The sequence below is a fragment of the Phyllobates terribilis genome, unplaced genomic scaffold, assembly GCF_046119375.1.
Source record: "Phyllobates terribilis strain yellow unplaced genomic scaffold, ASM4611937v1 Scaffold_3__8_contigs__length_932513732, whole genome shotgun sequence".
Taxonomy (NCBI): domain Eukaryota; kingdom Metazoa; phylum Chordata; class Amphibia; order Anura; family Dendrobatidae; genus Phyllobates; species Phyllobates terribilis.
Window position 1 is genome coordinate 248,641,094 of NW_027362763.1, and position 17,528 is coordinate 248,658,621.

At 44.5% G+C, this 17,528-nt stretch overlaps 1 protein-coding gene across 1 annotated transcript in view; it reads right to left on the reverse strand.

Moving 5' to 3' along the window:
• The window catches only part of ERICH6 (glutamate rich 6), an 88,181-nt gene that overhangs the window by 60,962 nt on the left and 9,691 nt on the right, over window positions 1–17,528 (reverse strand). Inside the window, exons 3-7 of the mRNA XM_073674713.1 lie at window positions 14,595–14,647; window positions 13,485–13,538; window positions 12,103–12,161; window positions 11,460–11,585; window positions 11,145–11,246 (exon numbers count right to left, since the gene is read on the reverse strand). Coding sequence (XP_073530814.1) covers window positions 11,145–11,246; window positions 11,460–11,585; window positions 12,103–12,161; window positions 13,485–13,538; window positions 14,595–14,647 — 394 coding nt within the window. The remainder of the gene's footprint in view (window positions 1–11,144; window positions 11,247–11,459; window positions 11,586–12,102; window positions 12,162–13,484; window positions 13,539–14,594; window positions 14,648–17,528) is intronic.

Consider the following 17,528-nt stretch of genomic DNA (forward strand, 5'->3'; position numbering starts at 1 on the left):
GCTATTGTTCATCTTGATATTATGTTGCAATTTCACCTCTTACCACCAGAGGCTGCTGATGTCTCCTTCAATTGCAGTTTACTAAGATGGCAGATTCTGAACCTGTGGAATCCTTCTTGTTTCCTGTTTGGACCTACTGAAAGCCACATGGATCCCTCACTCATTGCTTGAGTATTGTGTCCAGCTATTTAGTCTAGATCAGTCTCCAGGTCCTTGTTCTGAGAACTATCTTACCCAGACTGTTCCCACTTCTCTACGGATTGTTACTACAAGTCCTACTGCTACTTGCAAGAACTTCTACTACTGCCTGTCATCTCTTGCTAGTGCTCCTCCAGCCACTGGATTCCAGCAGAGCTACACAAGTACTGTAACAAGTAGTTATGATGGAATTTTTCTACTGTAGATCTAGTAGAGCTCAGTTGTTAACCAAGCGCACACCACAGTTTTCTGTGTACATTGTATAGTACATTGTATAGTGACAAAGAGCTGCTAATCAGTGCTGGGGGCAGGGATGGACTACCTTGCACAAGGCAGCTTGGCCTCTGGTGATAATTTTCTGCTGATAAAACACTGATTGTATTGAAACAGCAAAACACTCACCCAGTACTCAATGTGTGCATGTGACCTAAGTGTTCATTGGCTGAAAATTCCATATGTTTACAAATAGGAATAGGAATGAAAGTCCTAACAACACTCATTTTCCATTTATCGTCCTGTGTAAATGGCTTTAAATGAAGAAAATGGGATAACCAAGGGATATGTGAGGTTAAATCTTCAGGTAAAATAGGCAAAAAAAAAAAAAGATTTAACTGACTGTGAAAAATCAAAAATTGTTACAGAGGGATGAACCATTCTGGTAATTGCTAAGATCCATAGCTCCCAACCGTCCCGTTTTCGGCGGGACTGTCCAGCTTTGAGGGCTCAGTCCCACGTCCCATCACGGCTTAGCTGTTCTCACGGCTTCTATACATTCTGGCTGTGGAGGGTGGGGGGTAATTGAATATTCACTCTTCTCCACACCCATGGGAGCGGGGAGGAGTGAATATTCATTCTAGTTAATCGCGCACACTGTCAATAGCAGCCGCTGGCTTCCTGCTGCAGCTCAGCAATCCTGTGTGCCCGCTATTAGAGAAAATGAATATTCACGCTTCCCCACTCACATAGACATGGAGAAGAGTGAATATTCATTCTCTTTAGTAGCGGGCACACAGGATAGCTGAGCAGCAGCAGGAGCCGCGGCCGTGCTGAAAGTGCGCGCTAAGAATGACTACTCAGTCCTCTCCACTCCCATAGTCCTGGCGTGGAGAGGAGTGAATATCCCGGCAGCTCACATCAGCATCTGAGGAAGCATGACAGTGATGTCATGCGCTGCTCAGATGATGAAGTGAGCTGCTGCTGGCAGAACAGAGCGTAGCTGGAGCAGAGGAAAGGAAGGTGAGTAGAAGTGTTTTTTTTTTTCATGTGTGCAGTGATGAGGGGCCATGTATACCAGGATAGGGGGGCCATGCATATCAGGATTGGGGATGAGGAGGCCATGCATACCCGGATTGGGGATGAGGGGGCCATGCATACCAGGATTGGGAATGAGGGGGCCATGCATACCAGGATTGGGAATGATGGGGGCCATGCAAACCAGGATTGGGAATGATGAGGGCCATGCATACCAGGATTGGGGATGAGGGGGGCCATGCATACCAGAATTGGAAATGAGGGGGCCATGCATACCACGACTGGGGATGAGGGGGCTATGCATACCAGGATTGGGGATGAGGGGGCCATGCATAACAGGATTGGGGATGAGGGGGCCAGGCATACCAGGATTGGGATGAGGGGGCCATGCATACCAGGATTGGGGATGAGGGGGCCATGCATACCAGGATTTGGGATGAAGGTGCCATGCTTATCAGGATTGGAAATGAGGGGGCTATGCATACCAGGATTGGGGATAAGGGGGCCAGGAATACCAGGATTGGGGATGATGGGTCCATGCATACCAGGATTGGGAATGAGGGGGCCATGCATACCCGGATTGGGAATGAGAGGGCCATGCATAGCAGGATTGGGAATGAGGGGGCCATGCATAGTAGGATTGGGAATGAGGGGGCCATGCATACCAGGATTGGGGATGAGGGGCCGTGCATACCAGGACTGCAAATGAGGGTGCCATGCATGCCAGGATTGGGGATGAGGGGGCCATGCATGCCAGGATTGGGGATGAGGGGGCCATGCATGCCAGGATTGGGGATGAGTGGGTCATGTTAGAACTCTCCTGTTAGTTTTTTTTCTATTTTGGTCACATGACCTGCTGCCTACTTATTCCAGCTCTGCCCTTCTGGCTTTGCTGGACTTCAGTGTTATTTGACTCTCTAGCCAGGTGCTTTTGTACCTATCTCTCTAGTTCGTTTGGTCCTTTGGACCTCTAAGTACTTTTTGTCTGTTTGTCTTTTTGCTCCGCTACAACATCTGCTAGGAGGTGTCTAATTTTGTCCCAGTCCTTAGTTATTTTAGGGACCCCTCCCTTTATTCTATAGGTCTGCGTTCAGACTAGCTGAGGACGAAGGCGGGTCTGTTCACAAGGAACAGGTCGCCCGCTGCATCGTAGGGAATCAGCTCAGTCTTATTGTAGGGACAGATTTCCTTTCTTTCCTTAGTTCTTGTAGCAGATCATAACAGTAAGTCCAGCCCAAACTAAACTTGGAAAGAATTCCTGGGATCAGCATGATGTCTGTCCAAGAGTTGGCTCAACGCCTGCAGGGATTGTCTCTAGAGGTGGCCGATCTCCAGCAACACGTGAGTAGCTGTCCTGGAGTGCATTTTGTGGAACCAAAGGTAGGACTGCCTGATATTTTTGATGGTAAACAACAAGATTTTTTTTCCATTAAAAATGCTTGTTTATTATATTTTCGTTTGAGACCCAGATCCTCTGAGAATGAATCACAGCGCACTGGTTTATCATGTCACTTTTGCGCAAGGAACCACAGGGGTGGGCCTTTTCTCTCCAACCTAATGATCCGTGTTTTAATTCAGTGGAGGATTTTTTTTCTGCTATGGGGTTATTGTATGACGATCCTGATCGAGTCTCATCTGCTGAGACAGAACTGAGACATTTGAAGCAGGGGTCAGGTGATGTTGAAAATTATTGTACATACTTCAGAAGGCGGTCTTCAGAAGTGAAATGGAATGATTCGGCGTTAAAATGTTCGTTTCTTGCCGGTGTAAGTGAAAGTGTTAAAGATCTGCTGATTGCATTTCCTGCACCTGTGACATTACAAGAGGCTATGCAATTAGCTATACGTGTGGACAGGAGACTGCGTGCCAGGGTTAATGATGAGAAAATTCCTGCAATGGCAGTTACTAGTCCTCAGAGGGTCTGCTCGGACAGCGGAGAACCGATGGAGGTTGGGGCGATGTCACTCCGCTCTCAGGAGAGAAACCGCAGGTTTTCCAAGGGATTGTGTTTTTACTGTGGTAAATCTGACCATTTAATTAAGAACTGTGAGCTTCGTTTAAGCAAAGAAAAAAAAAAGGTCAGTTACGCCCGTATTGCTTGTTTGAATTCTAAGGGAGTATTTCTTTCAGGAAGTACCTTATTGCAAGAAGATTTGATTGAATTTTAGGTATTTGTGGATTGTGGTTCAACACTTAATGTGATTGATAAGGAGTTTTTGGAAAAACTTAAATTGGAGTCCAAACCTTTGTCATCACCTATTTCTGTGACTGCTATTGACAACACTCCTTTGAAATGTATTACTCACAAGGTTGTTGAATTTCCCCTCACTATTAATGGTATTCACCAGGAAAATTTGGATTTGGTGATATTAAATAATTTAACTTCTCCAGTAGTGTTAGGTTTGCCTGGGTTAAAACTGCACAATCCTTTACTGGACTGGTCTACTAATGAGATTAAGTCATGGAGTCCTAAGTGCTATGGTAAGTGTTGTAATGGTCGCATTGCGGCTGTGGAAAAAGGGGAATTACCTGTACCTATTCAGGATTTTTGGAAGGTTTTTTCAGAGGAGGAGTCGCAGGTTTTACCTCCTCATAGGGACTATGATTGCACCATTGAGTTTGTTCCTGGAGCTACTCTTCCCAAGAGTCGCTTATTTAATCTGACTATCCCTGAGAGAAAGGCCTTGGATGAATACATACAGACGAGCTTGGCAGCTGGTCACATTAGACCTTCTAAGTCACCTGTGGCTGTTGGATTTTTTTTTGTAAAGAAAAAAAGGACGGCGGTTTACGTCCATGTCTGGACTTTCGCGAAATTAATAAAATTACCATACACAATCCCTACCCATTGCCGTTAATTCCTGACTTGTTTAACCAGTTAGTGGGGGCCAAGTGGTTCTCTAAAATTGATCTCCGGGGGGCATATAATTTGTTACGCATAAAGGAGGGTGATGAATGGAAAACTGCTGTTAACACTCCGGTAGGTCATTTTGAGAATCTGGTGATGCCTTTTGGTCTTACCAATGCACCCGCGTTTTTTCAGAACCTTATTAATGACATCCTGAGACCTTTGATTGGTAAGAATGTGGTTGTGTATTTGGATGACATTTTGATTTTTTCGCCAGATCTGGAGTCTCATTGGCAGAGCATAGGTGAGGTATTGCAGTTATTAAGTGGCAATTCACTTTTTGCTAAGCTGGAGTGAGTTCGCTGTGCAGAAAATTAGTTTTTTGGGCTACATTATCTCCAGCGAGGGCTTTGAGATGGACCCGGTGAAGGTTCAGGCTGTGCAGGAATGGCCTAGGCCTATTGGTTTGAAATCGATACAGAGATTTTTGGGTTTCGCCAATTATTACAGAAAATTCATTAAGAATTTTTCTATAATTGTTAAGCCGCTGACCGATCTCACCAGGAAAGGTGCGAATTCTGTCCAGTGGACTACTGAGGCCATTGAAGCTTTTGTGTATCTCAAGGAGAGGTTCAGTTCTGCCCCTATCCTTATGCAGCCTGATGAGACCAAGCCTTTTTTGGTCGAGGCTGATGCTTCTTCGGTGGGGGTCGGTGCGGTTTTGTCTCAGGAGAACAAGGATGGAGTATATCCCTGTGCTTTTTTTTCGAAAAAAATTTCAGAAACCGAACTTAATTACGATGTTGGTAATCGGGAATTGCTGGCTATTAAACTCGCGTTTGAACATTGGCGGCATTTCTTGGAAGGTGCTAAATTTCCGGTTCAGGTTTTCACTGATCATAAAAATTTGATTTATCTGGATGCTGCCAAGCGCTTGAATGCCCGTCAGGCTAGGTGGGCACTTTTTTTTTCTTGGTTTAATTTTTCTGTTACTTACATCCATGGTACCAAGAATGTTAAAGCTGATGCTTTATCTCGTAGTTTTTCTCCTATGGTTGGTACCGAGGATGAGGAGAGCATTTTACAGAAAGGAGTTGTGGTAGCAGCATTGGACTCCATTTTGGATGATGGGATTCTGAAAGCCCAGGAGGATGCCCCATCTAACACTCCCCATGGGAGGTTGTTTGTGCCTAGAACCTTTAGGAAAGATTTGTTTGTTGAATATCATGAGTCTCGGTTGGCAGGTCATCCAGGAATTTCTGAGACTAAGAGACTTATAAGTCGCAGTTTTTGGTGGCCTGGGTGGCAGAAGGAAGTCATCAAGTGGGTGCGTCAATGTATGGTGTGTGCTAGGTCAAATGGTTCGCATACCCCTGCTGCGGGGTTGCTTTGTCCTCTGGAGGTTCCTAGTGCTCCTTGGACGCATCTGGCAATGGATTTTATTACTGACCTTCCTGTGTCCGAGGGTTTCACTGTCATCTGGGTGGTCGTGGACCATTTTAGCAAGATGTGTCATTTGGTTCCTTTCATTAAACTACCCTGCGCTAAGACACTCGCTAAGGCGTTTGTTAAGGAAATTGTCAGACTCCATGGCGTTTCCACCGACATTGTTTCGGATAGGGGACCTCAGTTTGTGGCTCGCTTTTGGCATGCCTTTTGTGACAGGTTGGGAGTCCATTTATCATTTTCATCTGGGTATCATCCTGAGTCTAATGGACAGACAGAAAGAAAGAACCAAGATGTTGAACAGTTTTTGCGTTGTTTTGTGACAGACAATCAAGAGGGGTGGTCTGAGTTTCTGCCACTCGCTGAATTTGCTCTTAACAACCATAGATCCTCTTCTGCTGGGTGTTCTCCTTTTTTTTGTTGTACTGGGAGACATCCGTCATTTGGTTCGTTCTCCAAATTGGTGTCGGCTGTGCCGGAGGAGGAGAATTTTTCCGGTGATTTGGAGAGAGTTTGGACTGACGTACGTTGTAACCTTCAAGAGGCTAACAAAAAGTCCAAGATGTATTTTAACAGGAAACGTAAAGACGTTTTGTTTACGGTGGGTGAAATGGTTTGGCTGTCTTCAAAGAATCTGCGGTTGAGGATTCCCTCTAAAAAATTGGGTCCGAAGTTTGTGGGGCCATTTAAGGTGCTTCAGGTGGTTAATCAGTCTGCTGTTAGGTTAGAGGTCCCCATCTCCTGGAAGATTAATCCTGTTTTTCATGTTTCCTTGTTGAAAAAGGCTGATGTATCGGATAGGGATGCTACTGTCAGAGTTCCTCCAGTGGTGGAGGACGGCGAATATGAAATTTCTCGTATCCTGAATTCCAGAAGACATAGAGGGAGATTGCAGTCGCTTGGAAAGGTTTCGGTCCCGAGGATAGGGTAGGGGCAGATGATGTCTCTGCTCCTAGACTTGTCAGAGCGTTCCACAGGAGGTTTCCTGATAGGCCTGGGCCTGGAGGATCCGGAGGATCCTCATAGAAGAGGGGGTACTGTTAGAACTCTCTGGCTTTGCTGGACTTCAGTGTTATTTGACTATCTAGCCAGGTGCTTTTGTACCTATCTCTCTAGTTCGTTTGGTCCTTTGAACCTCTAAGTACTTTTTGTCTGTTTGTCTTTTTCCTCCGCTACAACATCTGCTAGGAGGTGTCCAATTTTGTCCCAGTCCTTAGTTATTTTAGGGACCCCTCCCTTTATTCTATAGGTCTGCGTTCAGACTAGCTGAGGACGAAGGCGGGTCTGTTCACAAGGAACAGGTCGCCCGCTGCATCGTAGGGAATCAGCTCAGTCTTATTGTAGGGACAGATTTCCTTTCTTTCCTTAGTTCTTGTAGCAGATCATAACAGGTCATGCATGCCAGGATTAGGATGAGAGGGCCATGCATACCAGGATTAGAATGAGGGGGCCATGCATACCAAGATTAGGATGAGGGGGCCATGCATACCAGGACTGGGGATGAGGGGGCCATGCATACCAGGACTGGGGATGAGGGGGCCATCCATACCAGGATTGGGAATAAGGAGGCCATGCATACCAGGATTGGGGATGAGGGGGACATGCATACCAGGATTGGTGATGAGGAGGTCATGCATACCAGGATTGGAGATGAGGAGGCCATGCATACCAGGATTGGAGATGAGGGGGCCATGCATACCAAGATTGGGGATGAGGGGGCCATGCATCACGGATTGGGGATGAGGGGGTTATGCATACCGGGATTGGGGATGAGGGGGACATGCATACCAGGATTGGGGATGAGGCGGCCATGCATACCCGGATTGGGAATGAGGGGGCCATGCATACCCGGATTGGGAATGAGGGGGCCATGCATACCCGGATTGGGAATGAGGGGGCCATGCATACCAGGATTGGGAATGAGGGGGCCATGCATACCAGGATTGGAAATGAGGGGGCCATGCATACCAGGATTGGGGATGAGGGGGCCATGCATACCAGGATTGGGGATAAGGGGGCCATGCATACCAGGATTGGGAATGAGGGGGCCATGCATACCTGGATTGGGGACGAGGGTTCCATGCATGCCAGGATTGGGTATGAGGGGGCCATGCATGCCAGGATTGGGGATGAGGGGGCAATGCATACCAGGATTGGGATCAGGGGCCATGCATACCAGGATTAGGATGAGGGGGCCATGCATACTAGGATTAGGATGAGTGGGCCATGCATACCAGGACTGGGGATGAGGGGGCCATGCATGCCAGGATTGGGGATGAGGGGGCCATGCATGCCAGGATTGGGGAAGAGGGGGCCATGCATGCCAGGATTGGGGGTGAGGGGGGCATGCATACCAGGATTGGGGATGAGGGGGCCATGCATGCCAGAATTGGGGATGAGTGGGTCATACATGCCAGGATTGGGGATGAGGGGGCCATGCATACCAGGATTGGCACATGTGAACACGCCTTACAGACACAAAAAGGCAAGATGTCGTATAGTGAAGCTACATAAAGATGAGAAAGTTCTGGCGCCTCCGACTGTGAATGAAGGAACAAAATATAATCCACAGGTCCGAATTAGAGATGAGCAGGGCGCGCAGTTGAGGTCGCGCTGCCCTGATTGATTAAAAGCCGCTGGGAACAACGGAACATTAGAGATTCACTGCCTCCTGTCCAGACGCCAGGTAATGCTGATCTGGACGCTGGACCAGAGACCCGAGAATCCATCCGCTCATCTCTAGTCTCAACTGTCCTGGATACAGCTGACAGTCCCGGATTTGGGTCTGCACCCTGCAGTCTTGGGTGTCTGCTGAATGCCCCTCATTACTAGCGCCCCTCTGACAACTCCTCCTGCCAGGGGAGAAAGAAATGGTAAATGGGTGTGGATTGGGGTGTGGCCAGGGGCGTGGCCAAAATTTGACACGGTGCGCTATGCACACCACATGATCTGTACCTCTTTCTCTTCTTAAAGTTTGGTCGCAAATCAACAGGATCACAAAAAACGTGTTGATAAAAAAAGATGCATATTAAAGCTAAGAATCAAACGTGAAGGAACCAGGAAGCAGTTATCCTCCAGTGCTGTCATATTCCAGAACTGCAACCTCCTTGGAAAGCTCAGAAGTACAAGGGGTTCAGTGCTCAGAGACCTGGCCAAGGTAAGGAAGGCTGAAACACGACCACAACTGAATAAGACACAGAAGTTGAAACATCAAGACTGGGCAAAGAAATATCTGAAGACAGATTTTTCAAAGGTTTAATATGAAAAAAAAAATACAAAAGTTCAAATAACCTGCCTTTTTCCCCATTAAAAATAAAACAATTAAACAAAAATAAATAAAATATTTTGTATTGCTGCATTCGTAAAAGTCCACTCTATCAAAATCTAAAATAAATTAATCCAATCGGTAAAAGGCGTAACGAGACAGAAATTGAAATGCCATAATTAGTTTTCTTTCGCTGCTGCAACTTTGCAATAAAATGCAATAAGTGGCGATCAAGACATCAGATCTACCGAAAAATGGTATCAATAAAAATGTCTGCTCAGGGTGCAAAAAATGAACCCTCACACAGCCCAATATCCCAAAAACTAAAAAAATCACGGGTCTCGGAAAATGGTGACAATTTTTTTTTTTTTACAAATTTCTGAATTTTTTTTCACCATTTAAATAAAAATAAAATTACATGCTTGATATCTGTGTACTCGTACTGACCAGGAGAATCATATTGCCTGGTCAGTTTTACCGTATAGTGAACATGGTAAATAAAAAAAACTAAAAACATTTGTGTAATTTTTTTGCAATTTCAACGTACTTGAAATTTTTTTCCCGCTTTCCAGTACATCACATGATAAAATAAATGGTGTCATTCAAAAGAACAACTCGTCCCGCAAAAAACAAGCTCTCAACGGAAAAATAAAAAAGGTTATGGCTTTTGGAAGAAGGGGAGGAATAGAAACAAAACAAAAACCCTACGGAAAATAGCCCAGTCATGAAGGGGTTAATAGTTGCCCAATAATTCTGCACACATATCATCCTAAGAAAGAAAAAACCTTTCTTTTACTTTCCTAAACATTCAGGTTTATTCGCCTTTTGGATTGACAGACAGCACTGAAGTGGTTCAATATTAAAATAAATCATCAAAAATACAAATGACCTAATAATTGTCCACATAATGTAGAGATCAACAGCGCACTGACTACAGTGACTCTTCCTATGCTCGTACTCCAATGGAGCCCACAATCCCCACAAATAAAGCAAGTTTGGGATAAAGCAAATACGTTTTATGGACGTTTGGGCCCAACTGAAATGTTGTGTTACTGTTTTATTCCATTACATATTTTTTTCTTTTTGATCTAACAAATAATTGCAGCTACACGGGGGACTATGTGAAGGCGGAACTTTCGATATAATGTTAATTGTTTTTGTGGATGCTCGGGGTATAGAGAGTGGCGGGTGTAACCGCGCCCCTGACATTGACTGACAGCCGGCCCTACTGCTGAGCGGCTGTCAGTCAGTGCTGTGGGCGTGGTTACTGAACCAACCCTGGCACTGCCCCCCGTGATTTCAACACGAACGGTAAACAAGAGGAATAAAGTTGATTTCCTCCTGACAGCGGGGCTCTAAGTGCCAGCGCCGGGCAGGTTCAGAACACTTTTAACCTGCAGATTAACCCCATATCTGCAGGTTAATAGCGTTTTTTTCACGTGACAGGTTCCCTTTAAAGGTGGTGTCTCTGCAGCCCACTGCATCAGTTGCTTTTTATTCGCAGCATGGCAGTGGGTAACAATGATGATATAATGCTTGTAGCCGGGCCTACACTTTGAGGTGGGTCAACAATTTATGGAAGGACTCACTATGTACTGTGCTTCACTGCTTAAAAAAGACTCATTTAAAAAGATATATCATCAATATCAGAACTCAGGGGTCCAACATCCCGCAGTCCCCTCCGATCAGCTGCTATCAGCTCCGGCGACATCTGGATGTAAACAGTGTACCGAGCCGGAACAACACAGCTCCATTCACTCTGTAGTGGCTGATCCCAAATGCTGCAGCTCCGCTCCTATTCAAGTGAGATTTAAAGCCGCAGGACCCGACCACAGTATACGGAGCTTCATACATGTTTTATATCTGCCCACCACTGGAGCTGCAAACAGCTCATCAGTGGATGTGCTGGGGATCGGACCGTCACCGATCTGCTATGGATGACATATCAGTAAGAATAGACCATCAATACCTACGTAATGGACAACCCCTTTAAGCATCCAATTTATGCTTAGACGTACAACAGATTTGAACCAAATGTAGAGTATTTGAGACAGTAACACAGATGCTCAATACAAAACCCCACAATGCCCTTGACCCACAGTGGCCCAATGCCTCTTTCATATATTAACATTGTACCTCATTAGAAATTGCTTTATCTATGGTGTATCCTTGATGAAATGGCTGCAATGGTTTTCCACAGAATTCACACAGTTCCTTTCCAGACTGCTCCCGCAGGATCTACATCAAAAGAGAAGCACAATGGAGAGAATAAGTGTAACACGCTCCCTGTATAATGTGCATTGTGAATAACGTGTCACATAACGACTGAGATATTGCTGAAATGTTCTAATAGGATTTTCTATTACCTGATTCCAGGGAGGATTGCACCACAGTACTATCACACTCATGACCTTTTTATGCAAGTTATACAAGAAGGATCTAATTAACTACCTTCATCATTGCCAGCAGCCGGTTGTCTTCTGAGGATTCTCTTTTGTATGCCAGGATAGTCGGAGGGCCAACACTGGGCAAAGTCTTTAGGTGGTTCTCAAAATACGCCCTATAATCATGAGAGAACTACAGGAAAAGATCACATTATTAAAGGATTCAGTAATGTTTAAAGCACCACTACGGCATTTGTTTTTTTTCAGTGGTGGAATGGTGCTTTAAATGTAAGCCCCCCTACCCCTGGTCATATACTCACTCTCCGACGGCGTCTTCATCGTTTTTCTGCATCGCTCCGGTCCCGTGGCGCCATCTCGTGAGCGTAGCTTCTGACTGGCCAGAAGTCAGAATTTACGTCACAAGCTCTCAATGCAAGTCTATGAGAGCCAGAAAGAGGCCAGAATGAGGCTCTCATAGACTTGTATTGAAAACTGACCTCCGACGCGCTCCCTGAAACACTGGAGCTGCTGGCAGGTCCTTTTTTGCCGAAGACTGACGGGAGCGACGCTGGAAACGATGAAGGTGATGGCAGGTGAGTATCAGACAGGGGGCAGGGGACTTACATTTAAAACACCACTCCAGCGGTGCAATAAAAAAATCCAAATGCTGGGGTGGTGCTTTAAGTTAAGAAAGGATGAAATGCCATTACCTCCATGTCATAAAGATTGCTTAGCTCACTCAGGTCTTCTGATATTGAGGAGTATAAGTCTGCAAGTAATCCAAGATAATAAAGGCTATGGATGTTGATGGAAAAATATTTTTACAAATGTTAATGGCAACCATGAGTTAATACAGCTGTCTCAATTCTTACAAATTCTTGGTTACAATTGCAAAATGCTAGTAAAAAAAAAGGCCGCTTTGCAGTTTACCATTTATTAAACATCCTCTCTGCTCTGAAAAACAGAAGGATTTGTAATTCTGTAGGTTAGTCCATTGCCTACGTAAATGGCAACCCTGCAGTCTCAGAGTGGCCGGTTACCTAATCTAGTTTGCCGCTAGCAGGCCCTTTGCTTCAGAGCCAGAAAGTGCTGCTGTGAAGCGGGCAGGATCGTTGGATATACCCAGCCTAAGTGCCCCAGCGCTTCTCCCGAGCTTCAGAGGAAAAGATGCCCAATATTAGCAGCCTGGGAGAGCACTGAGCTTGGACTGGTAGAGCCACCATGCTGCTGCTCTGAACTGTCAACCTTAAGGGGTTGGTCCGGTACCTAAAATGTCCTTTCTAAATACCTATCTTTACACCTATTTTAAATATTTCTCTACACTATGTGATTTCTCTCTCCTCTGCTAACCTCCTCTCTACACCATGGTCTGCTGTGTACAACCTCCTTCCCCCTACTATCTCTAAGGGCCTCCATACCCATGAATCTACAGTCAGCCGAACCTACCGATATTAGCAGAATCAGCCGCCTGTGTAAAGGGACTCTGTCAGCACTGAATGCCGATTCCAAGCAATTACAGGCGCTGGGTGCATCCTCCCCCCTTGTTTGTTTTCCTCTACCGCCACCCTTCTCTGGCTCTATAAACCCAGAGCTGTCAATCAAATAAGAGGGGGTGGAGATTGAGGGAAAACAAGAAGGTGGGAATGTGTATTTAAATGATTGGCCACACCTTTTAGTTAGTTCCATTATTGTGTATAGGAGCCTCCAGACTCTCTGACAGATGATATAAAAGAAGATAAGGGTCAGACAGTTTGAGAATTAAGCCACTTCCAGAGCCGAATGGCAGCAGCTTTCTCTGCTCTCCCCATTGAAATGGGGCAGTCGGGGAGGACAGCTGATGGTCAAATGTCATTTATCATATATGTATGGCCACCATAAATATAGGGAATAGGGAGATAGAGATAAGAGAAAACTGACACAGGGGCAGCTTGCTGTCAGATCTACGTCAAAAGCACCAGAACAGACAGCTATGTGGAAGATTTACACAGACTCAACAGCAACAAAATGATAAGAAATTTTAATTAAAAAAAATTAAGAAAGATTGCCTAGTTTTGCAAATAAACTGTAAAAAATACTTTCTAGATTGTCTTACCTTCGTCTTGCTCAGTCACAGCAGATTCAATTACTGTTTGAGTGGAAGCAACCTCTAAAAATGGAAAATATGCTTAAAGCTACATGTGTGCCAGAATTAACTGCCGAGATGAGATTGATAAAAAAAACAAAGACAACAGGTTTCTAACGCTGTGAAGCAGTTGTATTTTAGTATTTTGTAGTTGGTGTTTTTTTATTTTGATAGGGTTTATATCGAAGCTTTATCTAACATGTCAGATAAAGTAGAAATACCTGGTGACAAATTCCCTTTAAGAGAGTAGATAGTGTCAGAAGAAGATCATAAGGTGGGACCCTTCATCGATCACTATAACAAAGGGGCCTGATGAATTCGGCAGTGTTGTGCACCTTTAGCTTTTAGCTCTGATTTCTTCCCATACCGTTGATCATCAATAGAATTTAATAACATGTCAGAACATAGAAGAAATGTCTTCTGCTTAGATTGCCTGACACAGAGCAGATTTCCTGCTTGGAAAGAAGCTACTGTCAACATTTACTTCCATCTGAAGAGAAGTTCAGGTACACAATGCTTTAAGAAATCTGTGTTACTCCATCTTCTTAGTTACATTAAAGGGAAGCTCAATATTTGGGCGCTCTTGAAAGAAGATATTAGAAAACAGGATAAACATTAATTTCACTATACTGTATTTAGTATTTTACTGTCATTACTATTTTCCAGGTTTTAAAATCTCTTATATCAGCTGCTTATGGTGTAAGATAACACATAGGCACAAACTATGACACTAATCATTTACATCCTCTGCTAGTCCAGCGGTGATGGCCCCAATATGCCCTGCTGGTCTTAGTTTACACCTTTGCAACAATGATCTGTGACCACTGCAGTCAATCACTACCCACAGTGATGTCAGTATGGACAGCACATGACGCCAGTGATCCTTTGCACTGGCCATTACAGCACGTCATCGATCCAGCAAATTAAGCAGAGGCTGTCGGGGAACCATGGCAGTGCCAGTACTAAAGCGGCTAATGATTGAAAAGGGAAAGTATGTGCACATTTGTTATTTTAGGTCAAAAGCAGCTGACAGAAGATTTTTTTTAAAAGTTCATTAGAGATATCAGTCAAATGACTTACCATTGTTGTCAGGATTGGACTCTTGATTTTGGACTGTGTTACTTGTTTCAGTACTGTGGAAAAAGATACAAATCAGAAGATTCAGAAAACAGTTATACAACACTTAATATGTGCCCACCATCAGGAGCCGCCTGCAGCCCCGACGCTACAGGACAGCCGCGCAGCAGCTATTTTTTTTTCACATGAGGACTTTCCTCAGCTGAACGCTGCCCTCATCATAGTTCAATGCCGGCGCTGTGCTCTGCACCAGCAGGGACAATGATGAGGGTAGTAGTAGTGTCTGCTCCTGCTGTGTCCACCTGTAAAAATACAATTGCAGCAAGAGGGTAAATAACCCCAAAGTATCTCAAGACCCGTTATTTACAGTACAGACCAAAAGTTTGGACACACCTTCTCATTTAAAGATTTTTCTGTATTTTCATGACTTTGAAAATTGTACATTCACACTGAAGGCATCAAAACTATGAATTAACACATGAGGAATTATATACTTAACAAAAAAGTGTGAAACAACTGAAAATATGTCTTATATTCTAGGTTTTTCAACTGATGGTCCTAACCCCATTTATAAGGCAAGAAATCCCACTTATTAAACCTGACAGGGCACACCTGTGAAGTGAAAACCATTTCCGGTGACTACCTCTTGAAGCTCATCAAGAGAATGCCAAAAGTGTGCAAAGCAGTCATCAAAGCAAAAGGTGGCTACTTTGAAGAACCTAGAATATAAGACATATTTTCAGTTGTTTCACACTTTTTTGTTAATTATATAATTCCACACGTGTTAATTCATAGTTTTGATGCCTTCAGTGTGAATGTACAATTTTCATAGTCATGAAAATACAGAAAAATCTTTAAATGAGAAGGTGTGTCCAAACTTTTGGTCTGTACTGTATATATGTAGGGCAGCAAGGGTAATTGTTTAGAGACAGGGGCTATCCAGATCATGTCTTAAGGCCAGCCTATCACTACGCCAAAGCTCAGAATTTGCCTAGTTGGCATATATATATCCCCTCTACTGACTCCTTCCAGCACTCCCTTGTAGCATGTAGTGGAGTACACATTGACTCCTAATATAGCAGAATAGCATAGCATCCAGCTTTATCATGTACGTATGTCCCCTGATGATTCCTGTGAAGGATGAAACGCGTTGGGAAGCATGAGAGGCATATTGAGGGCAAAAGCAAGGTCTGTGTATTGTAGTGGTAGCTGTGGAATGTCCTTGTCAGGGCGGGAGCCTTTGGGAACAGGACAGAGCAGTATTCCCCTTTAGGGCTAAATAGGGGCAGAACCATATGCCTTCACTGATATGCTGCTGTGTTTCCTTATGGATGATGGCTCCCTCCACTGAGACAGCCCCAGGACTAACTACCACGGAGATTACTACAATGGGTGAGGACGTTCCGTTTTATATTTAATTTTTTGTCTTATTCACCATTGGGGTGATTTATATGGAGTGTATTGTCTTGCCTAACGGTAATAGTATGCAGACTGTATATCTACTCTGTCTAGTGACTGATATGCACATGGTTAGATACACTGAACATTGGGGTCACTAAACACACTCCTTGTATCATTTTTTCCATATATAGATAAATGCATATTGATGCCTCTTCCATTGTTTAATGGTTTGAGAATGGTTCATATGAGTATTCATTATTGGGACAAGGAGTCAGCTCCATAGGCTAATTTGCTCTTCACCTTGGAGTCTCACTCTCAGTCCTTTTTGGTACAACAGTGTCCCTGTATTTGTGAGTATTATCATATACTTTTTGTCTTGGACATTGTTATACTTCTATATTGACCTTGGTTTAGGTCCTACTTTGGTTTTACTAAGTGTTGTATATTCTCAAATCTAATTAATCAAAGGTTATGTTTTAAAATACCCTAGCTGCCCTACACCTGTAAAAATAAGAATAAAATAAAAAATCCATATACTCACCTAATTGTCCCCCGCTGTAATCCATGCGACCGATCAGCAGAGGAGCCGGGGAGAATGAGCCGCTCCAGCGAGCGGCCCCGGAGCTGTGCTGAGTGAGTGACAGGACACCGCTCCTGAGCTTAGCAGAGATCCGGAGCCCGCTCTCTGTAGAAGTCATTCTTCCCAGCTCCTCTGCTGATCGGTCACATGGATTTATTCTTATTTTTACGGGTGGACACTGCAGGAGCAGACTACTACTACCCTCATCATTGTCCCTGCTGGTGCTGATCACAGCGCTGGCAAGGAACCATGATGAGGGCAGCGTTCAGCACCCGGCACTTGGGAACAGTGCTGACTGTAGCGCTGATTCCCAGGTGCCGGTCCGTGTGATCCTGATGCGGCACATGGTTGCCACACGGGTGACACACGGGAAAAGGATATCTCCGGTACCTGTCTTTCCGGTACAGGAAATATACGGACGTGTGAAACCAGCCTAAGACTGCGTGGCAGATCTGCCTCATTGACCCCATCAATGGAAGCCTTGATGAAAGAGACAAATACAGTTGTGTCCTCAGCCTATGCATACAGACAATTTTGGTGTTTTCTTTCTTCCTTGCTTCTGTGCATTCTCACTCCCGTGCCTTGTTTTGTGCAGACTATCTTCACACGATGTTCGGTGTGTATGTTAAAGGAATGCAGTGGGAAATGCTCCCAGCAAGTACTGTACCTGAGATCGGTCACAAGTTAATGGTCTCTAGATGACATGGATGAGATATGTAACTGTATGGTGTACGGTGCTTTATGCTTGGGCTTTATGTTCAGTGCATATGGTAAGAGATTTTCTATAGAGATGAGCAGATCAGGCCACATTTGAAGTCACCTGTTCACGCAGATTTTCCCAGGAAATTGGATTTGCAGAGGAGTTATTCTCGGTGAAGGTAATGTCCCTTATTATGCTCTGGGGTCTCTCCAGACCCCAGAACTTATTAATGTAAAAAAAAATCCTAATACTCACC